Source organism: Gossypium arboreum, chromosome 10 (genome assembly GCF_025698485.1).
Source record: "Gossypium arboreum isolate Shixiya-1 chromosome 10, ASM2569848v2, whole genome shotgun sequence".
Taxonomy (NCBI): Eukaryota; Viridiplantae; Streptophyta; class Magnoliopsida; order Malvales; family Malvaceae; genus Gossypium; species Gossypium arboreum.
In genome coordinates this window covers 84,367,694-84,383,825 of record NC_069079.1, presented here as the reverse complement: position 1 = coordinate 84,383,825, position 16,132 = coordinate 84,367,694, and the positions used below count along the sequence as shown (strand labels likewise).

Sequence of the window (16,132 nt, the reverse complement as noted above, 5' to 3'; positions counted from 1 at the left end):
TGGCCACTTCCGCTTAAGGTTTTCTACCCAAAACCTTAAGTCAACCCTCACAAAAATGAGAAATAAAGTTTGAAAGCATTATCACCTCTAGAAGGTTGATATATGAAAATTAAACACTCTCACACAATAGTACATCACTTGATGGAATAAATCAAAATTAACCCCTTAAGCTTGTATAAGAGAAAATGAGAAGAACAATGAGAAATGATTGAATTTTTTGCTCTTGATCTTTGTAAGCTAGTTTCTTGACATTTTCTATGTGTTCTAGTGCTTCATTTATACCCTCTCATGGATTAATAGTCGCTTGAGATTGATGGGAATGAATTGGATTCGTTGGAGTCTTTAATTGCAGCAATAAATCTTTTTGCAGACTTTAGGTACTAGTACCCAAGCCATAGGGATTTGGTTCCTTTGGACAATCTGTGACCATTGTGGCCATGAGTATCACACCTCAGTTGGGAAGGGTGTGGTACCTCTTCATGGGGAAGCGGTACTTGGGCAATGATGCTTCTTAATGAAATAAGCGGGCTGTGGTACCTCTGCATCCATTTTTCTTACTATTTCTTAGGTATTGAACTATTTTCCAAAATGGCCTGATACCCCTGAGTCATTTTGCCTACTGACTCTTGGGTATCCCACCTTTTTCGTCAGGGTACCACTCTTGACCAAGTGCATCTTGAAAATACTGTTTTTCATTTTAAAAATAACTTTAAAATGTTTTCTTACAAATCTACTTTACCAAGTTTGATTTAGAGACAATTTGTTATATCAAAACATTAGAAAATCAAACTTGACAATCTCCCCCTTTTGGATATAACAAAACTTAAAAAACTCCTCTAAATTAAAAATTATTTTAAGTTGTGAATCCCTTTTTTTTAAAAGAAAAAAAAAAAAAAAACACTCTTTGACTATAAAGTTACAAAATTTTTAATTTGAATTTTTTAGAGCTTTAAAAGAGACAATTATTTATATTTGGATAATTTTAAAGTTTTTAAAATTAAGTTTGTCCAACATATTTTTATTTTGAAAATGAGTGTTCAATTTGTGAATTTTAATCCATTATCTTCCCCCCTTTTTTGTATAACTAAAAGAATTAGAAAATCAAATAGAAAGGGGCAAAGCATAAATCATAAGGCATTAAACAAGGCATGGTATATGACATAAAAGAACAAGTAGAGGAAACTAAATATCATTCAATGCATAGAAGAGAAAATTAACCAACTTAAGGCCATAAGCAACAACCATATGACATTATCCTAACAATAAAATAACCAAAATAGAGTAGAAAATATGTCAAGCAAAACATAGTAGTAGTAGTTGCAACAACAGTAGTAGTAGGAGGAGTAGGAGTAGGAGCAGGAGCAGGAGCAGGAGCAGGAGCAGGAGCAGGAGCAGGAGCAGGAGCAGGAGCAAGAGTAAGAGCAGGAGCAGGAGCAAGAGCAGCAAGAGTAGGAGTAGGAGTAGGAGTAGCAGCAGTAGTAGTAGCAGTAGCAACAATAGTAGCCGTAGTAGCAGCAATAGCAAGAGTAGTAGCTGTAGTAGCCGTAGTAGCAGTAGCAACAGTAGCAGTTGCCGTAGTAGCAGTAGTAGCAGTAGTAGTAGCAGCAGTAGTAATAGTACGAAGCCTGGTTCACAGATACTCGCTATGAGTTATCTTAAAACAGTAAAGCATAATATTTTCGAAAACACATTCATGTTCTTTTCTATTGGATAAGCGAATCTCCTTATAACTCCTCACTTTGACTCAAAGAGTCTTAAAATGTCCCATAAGTGTAGCACAAATCTAAGCACTCTCCAACACACCAACATATCCCATTGAATGGAGCTTAACTTGGCATTCCCTTATCTCTCCAAACTTGTAACACCCTTAACTCGTATCTGTCGCCGAAGTAGGGTTACAAGGTATTACCGATCAGTACACATCATTTAACATACATAACTCATACATTTATGCATTCATACTCAAATACCATTTAATCACAAACACATTGTCCCTTATAAGGGCCTACGAGGCCTTAAACATGATTTAGAAGTGGTTCGGGAATAAATCGATAACATATGAAAATTTTGGAAACTTAGAAAAATCTCAACCATACAGGGGTCACACGCCCGTGTGAACAGGCCATTTGCCTCACGCTGCTCTAGACACACCAGTGTCTCAGGCTGTGTAGAAACAGGGCATACATACTGACTTGTATCACACAGCCTATGACACGCCCGTGTGCCAGGCTGTGTGAAAATTGGAGGGTATATTGACTTGGCCACATGACCGACCACATGCCCATGTGTCTAGGCCATGTAACTCATTGAATTAATTTCTAAGCATTATCAGGGGACACACGGCCGTATACCATGACTGTGTGTCGCACAAGACTGAGACACACGCTCGTGTCTCTGCCCGTGTGGAAAAAAATAGGCCATTTGCAAGGCCAATATGCCACCCCAATTTCAATGTACCTAGACAAGGCAAAATGTACAATTTCCATACACAAAGGGCATCCAAATCAATCCTAATTCATGCACAATTTATGCTATACAAATACAACCATTTCACTTACTCAAATATATACTAAAACAACATGATCTTTGACCTTAATTCATACAATATGTATATATATATACCAACTTAATATTCAAAACCGAAAACCATCCTCAACTCAATCAATTCATTCACTGTATTACATACTATTTAACTACCAATTTGACATATAAATTCATGCCACAATAAGACCTTTCTCAAGCTTTCATCCACCATAATTCAAATAACTATTTTAACTTCCATAATGTCTTGGTTACAACCATGCCAAAACAAACCATCTCTCAAAATTCATTAACAACCATTTCTAATAGCCAAAACACAAATTGATATTAACATCATTTACAAGCCAAATCTCATGGCTATAATCACAACCAAAATACCACATCTAGCCTATACATGCCATATACCATAAATGTATAACTCAAAAGTACCAACTTAGATGTTTGTTAGTGCGATGATGTTCCTGACGACTCCCGGATCCGAGCTAGTCTTTATTCACTATAAAACATAGAAAAATAACACGAAGTAAGCTTTATAGCTTAGTAAGCTTGTATGTGAATAACTTAATTCATCGAATAAATGCAGATCAACCAATTAAACATGGCAAAACCATATACACAATAACTACAAACCTTTCTCATGTCTTAAAACATGATCAAATACAAACTCATTGAACTTCAATTATTTAATACTCAAATAGGTTCTGTACATACCTGTATCGCTTCGTGCTAACCTCTTTCTGAACCACATCATTTGTTTACCCATTGAACCATTCGGAATAGAAATCGAATACTCAGGAGTCTCATACGATAGGTACCTATACCATGGCCCGTAGCCAAATCAAGGTAACTTATCCGAAGAACTATTATCATGGCCCGAAGCCAAACCATCTGATATGCATGGCCCGAAGCCAAATCTATAAAATACGCACCCGAAGTGGTAATATCAAGGCCCAAAGTCAACTCATCATATCACTTACTGACGTTTCAATAGTATCCAAAACTATTCTTAAGGTTCAACCAGGCTTTCACACTTTTCGTTTCTATCATCGAATGCATTCATAGAGTCGTTTTCACAATTCATACATTATCCATAATTTCGTTTTAACAATTTATGCAATATTAAAGCATTTTAACATACATTTATAAGGTAATCATCACATACAAACTTACCTCGTATTCGAAATTGACGGATCGGTTCGACTACTCGATAACCTTGCTTTTCCCCCGATCTAAATCCGAATTCTTTCTTTCTTGATCTATATGAATTCAAAATTAACTTATTTAATCAACCATTCATTCAATTTAATCCAAAACATACATTTAGGCCTATTTACACATTAGTTGTAATGCCCCGTATCCGAGACCGTCGCCGGAGTCGAACACGAGGTGTTAACAGACTTAATTCATTACTTAAATAGCTCAAACAATTTATTTTTAAAATTTTTAGTCAAGCTAGCAATCTGCGTCACAGTCACTTAAAAATTCATATCTCGAGTTCCAAAATTCGAAATCCAATTCCGTAAAATTTCCCTAAAACTAGACTCATATATCTATTTACTAATATTTTTCTAGAATTTTTGGTCTAGCAAATTAGTACAGTTTATTAGTTAAAGTCTCCCCTATTTCAGGGTTCGACTGCTCTGACCTCTGTGTATTACGAATCAGATATCTCCTTGTACAGAGTTTCAATGGCTATGCCGTTTGTTTCTAATGAAACTAGACTCAATAAGGAATCTGTACATATAAATCATGACTTATAATTATCTTTTAAAAATTTATGGTGAATTTCCAAAGTCAGAACAGGGGATCCAGAAATCGCTCTGGCCTTGTTTCACAAAAATTTGAACATCTCATAAAATATAACTCATATATCTGTTTTGTTCCATCCATATGAAAATAGACTCATGATTATTCAATTCCATATTTTATTCACCATCTAACTGTATCTCTACTATTTTTAATGATTTTTCAAACTCACGTCACTGCTGCTGTCTGAATCTATTTTATGGTAAATTTTACCTATTTCATGTTTTCCATGGATTAGCTAGTAATTTAGCATACATAACACCAAATATGATCATGATTAGCCATTCCAATGGCTAATCATTACCAAGCATTTCCATACCACTCAATAACCATATCATAAGACCATATATACAAAATGATTATAATGCTATACATGCCATACTCAAAATATGCGGATATAGTGTGAGCATGCCTCCGACTGTTCCCGATTTCCGAGTTGGCTTGTCAACACTACAAGAAATCACATGCAAATAGCAAGTAACACAACTATATAAGCAAACATAAAACATCATTTGCATAATCATCACCGAGACATTCATATCACATTTTCATTTATCATCTTACCATATTGTTGTTATATCGAGTTTTCAACCCGAGGGTTAAGTACATACCTGTTTAAAGTATTCATTTCACAACAGTTACCAATACGTCCCTTTCATCTCGAGTATTCCTCCATTTGAGTAGAATTTTACCCATTGAACACATCGGAATATAATTCGGATACATGGAAAGTTTGCACATAAGTGCCACATATGTAGCCAAGCTACCATGTAACCCGCCCATAAGTGAACTCGGACTCAACTCAACGAGCTCGGGCGTTCGCATCCATAAGTGAACTCGGACTCAATTCAACGAGCTCGGATGCCTAGTTACATCTCTCGAACTCGGACTCAACTCAACGAGTTCGGACATTCGCATCCATAAGTGAACTCGGACTCAACTCAACGAGTTCGGATGCCCAAATATCCTAGTGACATGTCACTTGTATCCTAATCCATTCCTAAGGTTCAACGGGATTTTCCTCGAACACATCTCCATGCCATCTTCCGTAAAATACCGAAACCAATACTCGGTAGCACTTTATATTTAACAAATAATTCACATAATTTGCATTTTATTCGAAAATAACCACAAAGCATATATTTCATGATAAAAATCAGCATATCATATAATTAACATCAATAACTTAAAAATAACAATTATACTACATTATTTACACATGAACTTACCTCGTATGCGAAAATGGCTACTTTTACCATTTCGTCCACAACTTGGTATTTTCCCCATTTTAGCCCGAATTTTATTTTTCCTTGCTCTATCATTTAAAATATAGTCTAATTAGGACTCACATTATTCAAATTGACCCAAAATCATATTTTGGCAAAATTACAGTTTTGTCCCTAAACTTTTGCATATTTACACTTTTGCCCCAAAGCTCGTAAATTAAACTTCAGCCTATTTTCTTATGTTTTATGACATGCTGATCATTTTCCCTTCTATGGTAACATCAAATTCTCACTCTAACATGTACTTATGACTATTAGGTATTTTTACCGATTAAGCCCTTTTGCTCGTTTTCACTTAAAACCGAGTAGTACAAGTTGTCTAACATAATTTAAAACCTCATATTCTATCATAAAACACCAAAATACACAAATTTCACCTATGGGTATTTTTCCAAATATGAACCCTAGGTTGAATTATTGCTAACATAAGCTAAATCGAGCTAGGGACTCCAAAACGTAAAAATCATTAAAACGAGGCTACAACGGACTTACAATCGAGCTTGGAAGCTTGAAAACCCCTAGCCATGGTTTCTCCTTGCTATATTCGGCCATGGGGTTGAAGATGAGCAAAATTGGCTTTTAATTTTGTATTTTAGTTCATTTTACCCTAAATGACCAAAATGCCCTTACTACTAAACTTTCCAAAATTCCATCCATGTCCAATTTTGTCCATAGACTTAGAAATTGGTAAAATTGCTATTTAAGACCTCCTAATTAATATTTCAAAACAATTTCATACTAGAAACTTCTAGAATGCAAATTTTACAAATTATTCGATTTAGTCCCTAATTTCAATTTAAGCACTTTATGCATAAAATTTCTTCACGAAATTTTCACACAATCATGCAATCATATCATAGACCTAAAAATAATCATAAAATAATTATTTCTATCTCGGATTTTGTGGTCACGAAACCACTATTCCGACTAGGCCCAAAATCAGGATATTACATTAGCTCCTAAACTTTCACACTTTTAACAATTTAATCCTTATTTCACGAAACACAAAATTAACATAATTTCAATAAACCTAAGCTTGGATGAATTATTTATAGATCCCTAGCAGCCCAAAACTTCCATTTATTTCACTTTTCAACCACTTAATTTGCACTTTTCACAATTAAATCCCTATTATGCATTTTCATCAAAAATCACTTTACAAAACATGAAAATCTATCATAAAAGAATTCATATTTCATCTTCAAAGACTAAAGAACACATAGATTCAACAATGGCAATTCTCAAAATCTTTAACATTTTTGAAATCTAAGGTACGGGCTAGCTAGAATACGAAGCAACAATCTAAAAAACGTAAAAAATCATTAAAAACTGAGTCAAAATCACTTACCAATTTAGACTTACAAGTACCGAACCCTAAAACTTAATCAAATGCTTTACTCTTCATCAACATTTGACCAAAAGAGAGAAAGATGGAAAAAAATTCATTTTGTTTTTATTTATTATATGTTAATTATGCTAATTACCAATAAAACCTTAATGAAATACCATTAATATCATCCATTTAATGCCCAATATTTTCCACCCACCATTTTAATGGTCTAATTACCATTTAAGGCCACCATAATTAAAAGCCAAAGCTATTTGACACCTTTAACTAATAGAACATGCATTTTACATTTTACGCAATTTAGTCTTTTTTACCAAATTAAGCGTTCAAATAGTAAAATTTCTTTACAAAACTATCACACATACATGCTGTCATGCTGTAAACACATGAAATAATATTAAAATAATTTTTTGACATCGAATTTGTGGTGCCAAAACTATTGTTCCGATTTAGCCAAAACTGGATTGTTACAAAACTTGTCCCAGGGCCTCTCGTCCAAATAAAAAAAATATAAAGGTGAGTATTCACAATCCTGTGCATGCCGTTATATCCAACAATTCAAAGATTATTGTAACAGACCACTTGGCAAAGTCTTGGTATCTGGTTACTGTTTGGTGTCCTTGTAAAAAGTGTAGATATGAGTAAGTAAAGTGTTTATTTTTTCAAAGTAGAGAATTTTTTGTATGCGCCACTTGGCGAACTCTTAGCTTTGGCATAGATCTGTGGTTTGGCAGACTATTTTGTTAAGTGTACAACACCTAGATGCTTTGGTGAACTCGTTTGGTTTGTAGTTGAATAGATTTGTTTATTGTTTTAGTAAAGAAATTTAGTTAGTTAAGTTGAGACTTAGATGGAATGGAACTAAGCTACTGTATATGAAAAGACTTAAATTATGATAAGTGTAATACCACTAACCTGTATCCGTCACCGTAATAGGGTTATGAAGCATTATTGGAGATTACAATTCAAAACAATCAAAAAATTAAAACATTTAATTCACATTGTTAACCATAGAAAAACCAAAAAAAGGCATACATATTGTCCCTTATTTGAGCCCTCGAGGCCTTAAAAATACATTAGAAACAAGTTGGGACTAAATCAAAAACATATAGAATTTTTCAGAAAAAATAAAAATTTTCAACTACAGGGGTCAATGGCCGTGTGACTCACACGACTGAGACACACGCCCGTGTTTCAGGCCATGTAGGTATTCGAAGTAAGGACACACGACTGTGTCTCAGCCCGTGTAACTCTCTGAATTGGGTTACACGGCCAAGCCACATGCCCGTGTGCCAGGCCGTGTACCCTTTGAAATGGCCTCACACACCTGTGTGCCAAGCCTTGTGCTAGGCTGTGTAACTGCCTGACTTGCAACCCTTTGAAAGCTATAGTGGACACCTGGCTGAGACACACGCCCGTGTCCCTAGCCATATGGACAAAAAATAGACCATTTCCAAGCCATTTTTCTCACCCATTTAAGCACATACCTACGAACAATTTACCATATATACACAAGCCTTTAAGTTACACTTAAAACATGAGTAACTAAGCTAAATCAATATAGCAAATATTCATACAACCAATATGCCCAAAGGGCACCTCAATCACAAATCCAACATGTACCTAATGGTTGCATAAACTAAGCACAAAACATCTAATTTGTAACTAAATTCATATTAACAATTACCTCCATGTTCACATATTATAGTCACACTCATTATAACAATTTGGCCATTCAATATCCATTAACAAAGAATTAGCATAAATAGCCATGTATATAATAGCTACAACTAATAAACCAAAATAACCGCTTTCAAACATATCCAAGAACAACACATAGCATACATTTTAACTACCATTACATCTTCCACCATTCAAGCGCCAAATACATGTATGTGCTAACATAACAACTTAATTCATCAAACATTAAAACCATTCACAAGTGTTTGCCTTCATAACATTATATCAAATCAAAAGATTTATGTAACAACCTGTTGTCAGTGAAATTAGAATAGTGGTTTTAGGATCACAAATCTGAGTCAAAAAGAAAATTTATTTTAATATTATTGTATGGTCTGCATCATGATAGGAAAGACATACGAAAATTTTGATAAGAAAATTTTACTGATTACATGTTTAATTATAGAAAGGACCAAATTGCATGAAATGCAAAAGTTGAATTCTAGTAGCTAGAAGGGTTAAATAGCTATGGAATTCAAAAATTGAGAATTAGACCAGTAAGAAAAATTAGTAGATATTTTTGATGATTCATCCATGAAAAATTAGAAAAAGAAATGGACTAAATTGGAAATTAAAATAAATAAAAGATGATAAATAAAATAAATATCTAATATAATCAAATTATATCATCTTCTTCCCCAAATTCTATGGAAACCCTAGGAAAGAGAAAGAAAATCAAGCAAGCCTAATTGGGTAAGAAATCTTGTCCCGTTTTTAGTAATTTTTATATTTTTTAGATCGGAATAACCTAATCTATCTATTTTGGGGATAAATTTGTAAAGTTATCAAAGCATTAAAAGTTTTCCATGGATGAATATGATGAAAATTTGAAATTTATGGTAGAAAATGAAAGATTATTGATAAATAAACTACTTTTGTAAATGAAATTTCTATGAAATTGTGATTTTGTGACTAAATTGTAAAGATGTAAAATTCATGGAAGATTTCTGATATTTGTCAAATATATGTTCTATAAATTTTATATGTAAATTTTAGTTAGGCTTGGAATAATGGTTAAATTGCATGAATTTCATTTTCCGAGCCTAGAGATGAAATTGGAATTAATGAAAAGTATATGGGCAAAATGGTAATTTTTCCTAGGATGTGAATTGAATTAAATTGAGTATGAAATGGATTAAATTGACATTAAATTCATTTATATAGATTGGGAAAGATCAAATAAAGAGTTAGATCGAGGAAAAGAAAAACTATCGGATTAGTAGATCTTTGTATATTAGCAAGTGACGAGGTAAGTTATGTAACTAAATTTGTGTATTTATATGCTTGAATTGAATGTCGTGTATGAGAATTAGGTAGTTGTTGTGCATATGAAAATTGAATACATATCCGAAAATTGCCGATAAATTATAAGTCCCATTTGAATAAATGAAGTTTGGTGGATACGAGTTTCCCGATTGGTTGTGGGTTTTCATATGTTGCAGACACACCATAACTTTTACGAGCATCCTGTTATAAGCCCTCTTGAGCTTCTTGTTACATGGTTCCTGTGAGCATTCTGATCGGTAGTGATTTTGCATGTGTTGCGGACTACTGTAACTCTTTGTGAGCGTCCTGTTATACGATCGGTTGTGATCCTGCATATATTGCGAACACAAACGCAACTCTTTATGAGCATCCTGATATAGGCTCTTTGCGAGCTTCTTGATATGGCTCACTTGAACATTTTGTTATATGGCTACCCGAAGCTCCCTAATAAGAACTCTTCAGAGTTACCTGTTAAGCTCAATGAGCTTCCTGTTTTGAACTCTTATGAGTTTCCTGATTTAGCCCGGATAAGCTTCCTGTTACATGTCTCACATGAGTATCCTGTTATATGGCTCGAGAGAGTGGTTCCTAATTATGTACCCTAATGGGTACCCCTAGATATGAATTGATGGATTTTCAGTTTTGTACACTTTAGGTGTACTACATTGAGCGTATCCATCGATAATTCAAATAAATTCAATGGGAAGAGTTTTGACATGGTTAAATTGAACTTAAGATGATTGATTATGGAAATGCTCATGTTATATGGAAATATGATATGAAAAGAACCTATTTATGAAAGTTATTACATGATGAGCTCATCCTTGATTTTTGATGTTTACATGATAGACATGACTAACAAGTTTCTTGAGATCATATGTGTTTAGGCAAATGGCCATAATGAATTGGAGGCATGCGTGTATACTTATTTTGAATGGACATTATTGGTAAGTTAAATTCTTGTTATACAAACTTACTAAGCATTTGAGATGCTTACTCGGTTTTCTTTTCTCTGTTATATAGTGCTTGAAAGCTCGTAAAGGTTGAAATTAGTCATCCTTCAGCTCGTTTTGGTATAAATAGCAAACATATTTTGGTATAATGGCATGTATAGGATAACTTGGTCAATGTTGGCATGTAAATGGTTGATTGTAATCTAGCCATTGGAATGGTTAGTGATGGTATTTGTGGTGAATATATATATGAGGTTATAGTATGGTTAATATATGTATGCTTGGTATGGTTAAATTGAAGGATGATAAACATATATGTTTTTAAAAAGGTAAATTTGAATACATGTGATGATATATCATGTATAATGGTTAATGTTGGCTTGGTTTTAATGTCTTGAATTGATTGGTATATGTATGCAAGTATTAATGTAGGTTAAGACAATTTGGATGAGAAAAGTGGCCATGAAAATGGCCTATTTTCATCCACACGGGTAGAGAAATAGGTATGTGTCTCAACTGTGTGTGACATACGGCCATGCGCATGAACGTGTGGTTTGGCCGTGTGTCCTCTGCATCTTATAAATTAGAAAAAAATACTTCAAATTGTTCACACAGGTAGAGACACGAGCATGTGTCTTAGCCGTGTGTGACACATGGCCTAGCATATGACTTGGCCGTGTGAATCCTACACCTAATTTTTTAAAAAAATTAAATTATGTAGATGACCTGGCACACTGGCGTGTGGCTTGCCATGTAACTCAAGTCAAAGAGTTACACGAGTATGGACATGGGCTGGGACACGGCCGTGTGCCTCACATCGAATGCCCACACGGCCTATTCACACGGGCCCCTACATCTAGGAAAGTTTTTGAAATTTTCTGAAAAAAATTCTCTAAGTTTCTGATTTAGTCCCGACTTGTTCCTAATGTATAAATAGGACCTCAAGGGTCCATTTAAGGGAAAAAAAATGATTGAATTATGATTTGTTTCGGATATGAATAGCAAAAGACATGAATTAATTGTAATTGATCTGTAAACTCCGGTAATGCTCTGTAAACTTGTTCCGGCGATGGATACTGGTCAGGGGTGTTACAATTTATATATACAAACCTAGAAAACAAAGTATCTAAACACATAACTTAGTAGTTCATCATTATACAAAAAACAACTAGACACACACACATATATACATTTATTGCCACATATGCATGCCACAACTCTAAAGAGTTCAAAAGCTACTAACTATGATGGATAGTGTGAGTCAAAGATCCAATCTATCCAAAGTCAGCAAAAGTGATCTACAAAAGTCAGCAAAAGTGATCTACAAAATGACACATAGGCACATATAAGCTTATGATGCTTAGTAAGAACATAACAAATTAATTAACTTAAAAATTATGACTAAAACACATATTTTACATGATTGAAGTAACCAAAATATAATCAAGGGCATGTAAGTTCAAATCAGGGGTACCAAAGTACTACAGGGGCACATAGGTGCATTCAGGGATTCCGAAGTACAACAAGGGCTTGTATGTGCATTCAGGGGTACCAAAGTACAACAGGGGCACATATGTGCATTCAGGGGTACCAAAGTACAATAGGGGCATGTATGTGCGTTCAGGTATAATTACATAACAATTAAGTACTTAATTATAAAATACCAATATATATATATATATATATATGAAAATTTTAATTATACAATTTAATATTATGAACTTACATTGACAACTAGCGTGTAAGAGTACGATCGACTAATCAGCAACTTTCACCTTCTCTCAATTTAAATCTGATTAAGGTTTGTTGTAACACCCCTAACCTGTATCCGTTTCCAGAAAGGGGTTACGAGGTATTACCAAACTAAACCCAACTTTCGGATAATCAAAGACACGCATATAAATTAATCATCTTAAAACATCACAACTGAACATATACTAAATCAAACCAAAAATTACAAGTTACACATAAATTAAATAACATACAACCATAATCGTTATCAAATGGCCGGATATAAGCATATGAATTTAAACGTCTCATAATTCATTACTTAAAACCAAACATACATGTAATCCTTATTATAATTCTATCTAAACCAACTTACTTATTAAAAACCAAAGTTACTATTAATATGGTCATTTAGTAAATCTTTAGCCAAATATATATATATATATTGTAACGCCCCGAAGTTGGCCTAGAAGAAATGGGCTTTGAGTATCGGAACAATTGGAATTTAGTTGTGCAAGAAAATTTCACAAATGGATTGTCTGCTATAATGGCTAAGTGTTTGGGCATATTTAGTAGTGTTAGAGAAGCCTGGGTTCAAGTTCTTGCTTTTGCAAAACTTTTAGTTATTCCTCTTAAATGAATCTAGATTTTAGCATTTAGGCCTTATATTTAAACGTGAGGGGTTTTTTTCACAAATAAGCCTTGTGGCTTGTGGCAAGTGGCGTGACTTGGTAACTGGGAGAACTTGGGTTCGAATCCCATGGCATACAAGGTGTATTTATTTTATTACCATGAGGTGAGAAAGGTAGTGTTGGATTGAAATTCTGTTGAGGTGGTTGTGGACTTGGTCAAAGTGAGAGAATCAAGGGTTTGGATGATGGTTGTTATGGATATGGAGGAGATTTTGGTGGAGAAAATCGTGGAGTTTGACAAGGGGTGGAGTTGGCCGAATTTGGGATTCTTTGGGTACCAAATTAGTCTTAGGCACTTAGTGCCGAATTGGTCTAGTTCATTGGGTTTTGGTAGCTGCTCCTTTTCTCTCTTTTGGTTTTGTACTCCTTTGGTAGCCGAGTTGCGTATTGACCATTTGGGTTTTTTTTCTTTCTCCTTTGACTTTCTTCTTAGGTTTGTACTTTGTTCATTTTGCCAAAACTTCTAAGGGCTAATTGCCGAATTTTGGCTATCTTCTCCGAAGCTTTTCTTTTCTCTTGTCTTTTCTCTTCTCCATAATTCCCTCTGCCGAATTTATTCTTCTCCTCTTGTCTCACTCACCTTCTGTCTTCATCTTGGCCGAGTATAGTTTCTTTCTTCCCCATTATCTTTTTTCCTTTGGTTTTTCTCCTAGCTGATTGTCCCTCTTTCTTTTCTTCATCTTCTTTTGGTTTTTCCCTACTTTTTGGTGTGGGTCGATTGCTTTTGTGCCTACTATTGGTGTTGTGGTTTTGGTCTCACAAGAGTTCTAACGAATCGATAGGTACTCGTATGTTCTCTCTCTTGTTTCTTGATCGTTCCAATATATGTTTAAATCTGTTCTTTTGAATCTTTTTGGAAGCTGAATGTTTTCTTCTTATATTTTCTGACTACGCTTCTCATTCTTATTTGCGTTGTAATATGCGAAGGTTTCTAGAGATTTTAGTGGAGTAAAGGAGTGTAAGAGTTTTGGAGTAAATGTCACATTCACTGTTATTGGTGGCTTTGCGACATTTATTGTTTCTAGTAGCTATGCTGCATTATTATTACTGGTAGTTTTGCTCTGATATTGGTGTGCTGGCTGGGTGGGTCGATTTATATCCCCACATGGCATGTTGTTTGGTATGGGTGGTGTGCTGGCTTGTAACACCCCAAACCCGGCCTAGACGTTATGGCCGAATCCAACATGCCACATCAAAGCGTTCAAAAACATTTCAGGTCGTTGTTCTAGAAAACTTACTTAGTGTTTTAAAAGATAATTTTAAAGCAGGTTAAGGTGAATGGAAGCTGAGCACCAGGTAGGAAATCGAAAAGGAGGAGGTGAGTCCATTGGACTGCTTCAGTACCAAGCTCCCTTCAGATCTAATCCTAGACATGCACACCGCCATTGCCACACCTTAACGTCATGTATATTTCCAGGAAACCAATTTGATTAAGTCCTTTTTAGGAAAAGTGATTAATTTTGTAAATATTTTCATTGCAGAAGCTTTACTTGTTGTCGTGTTATTTTGAAATCAATTACTATTTTTTTGAAAACACGTCCTAAAGTTATCCAATTCCAACAGTTAAATATAAGTATTATCTACCTTAACAAAACATATTAAAACCATCAAAAATAATTAAGCGGCCTTATTACAATATTCTAAAAAAAAACCGAAACCTTAAACATAAAATAAATGTCCAGTTCACAGAAAGAGAGTCAAACTTGCGAGCGTGTGGCCACTCGAATCCTCACAGCTCCAAGCCCACTATGGTTGGGGATTACTGCGTGGATGAAAATAAAGGGTGAGTTTGGGGAAACTCGTGTGTAAATTAACCCAACCATAGCCTATATCAGCTCAACCACAGAAAAAGAATAAGTTGGCCTTAGCCTGCAAGTAAATCGATTAAAGCCCATAGGCCCATAACTGAATAGAACAGATATTACATGTCTATGCAAAACCCAACCCATATCCAACCACATGCACCCCCATACCAACCTTTCACCATGTGGGGAGACTACTTGACCCACCCAATCGCTACACGCCACAGAAATATGCAAGCATTCTTTGCCGAATGATTATGTGATGAGTGCCGAACATATAATTGTGGCAGAGCCACCAGATCAGATAAATGTGGCATAGCCACCAGGACGCTTCCTCCATAATATAACCCATGTCCCCATGCAGCAGATATACAATCATGGCATACATCATACAAAATTAAATTATCATGCTTTTTAGTGAAAAGTAACCTTAGGGGTATAATGGTAATTTTGCACCTAGGGTATATCAGTAATTTCCATACATAGGGGTATTCAAGTAATTTAACTATTCTTAGGGTTTTCATGCATAGTATAGCCATTTACATATGACCAGAAACACTTACCGCTTTTTCTTACTGTATTGGGCCTGTTGGCCCACTATCCCGATTGTGGCCATTAAGCCCAAAAACATCGAAATGCACAGAATCGTGCACTCTACAGTCTTATCACTTTAATCTACCATATACATCAAACTACTAATCTCACGAGCATTCGCACACTCGCATGCTCTTAAAATGCCAGCTTTTCGGTATTTCGGCTTTTTGGCTTTTGTCGATCTAGTCTATAAGAGGGTATCAGTTACACACCTGATTGAGATGATATGCTGACGAGATCCACACACGTACTACCTACAGTTGAATTACTGACACGTTAATCTAACTTATCGAAAATGAACTACGTAATAACCCCTTACCACATTCAGCCAAAGGCACCTTAGGCACTAGCGATCCTACCTTTGCCGAAGTTAGCG

At 34.9% G+C, this 16,132-nt stretch overlaps 1 protein-coding gene across 1 annotated transcript; it reads right to left on the bottom strand.

Moving 5' to 3' along the window:
* Positions 1-1,222: 1,222 nt before the first annotated feature.
* On the bottom strand, positions 1,223-13,984 carry LOC108459076 (uncharacterized). Its single transcript, XM_053020282.1, has 2 exons — positions 13,941-13,984; positions 1,223-1,625 (listed from the first exon to the last, which is right to left on the bottom strand). The coding sequence occupies exons 1-2, from the start codon at positions 13,982-13,984 to the stop codon at positions 1,223-1,225; spliced, it is 447 nt and encodes a 148-aa protein (XP_052876242.1).
* Between the last annotated feature and the right edge of the window lie 2,148 nt (positions 13,985-16,132).

What these genes read in the sequence shown, in the direction of transcription:
- LOC108459076 (XM_053020282.1), bottom strand. Translation starts at nt 13,984, where the DNA reads ATGGGGAAGAAAGAAACTATACTCGGCCAAGATGAAGACAGAAG. An exon ending in GGCCAAGATGAAGACAGAAG is followed by an intron (nt 1,626 to 13,940) that starts GTGAGTGAGACA and finishes TCTGTGAACCAG; the next exon opens with GCTTCGTACTATTACTACTG.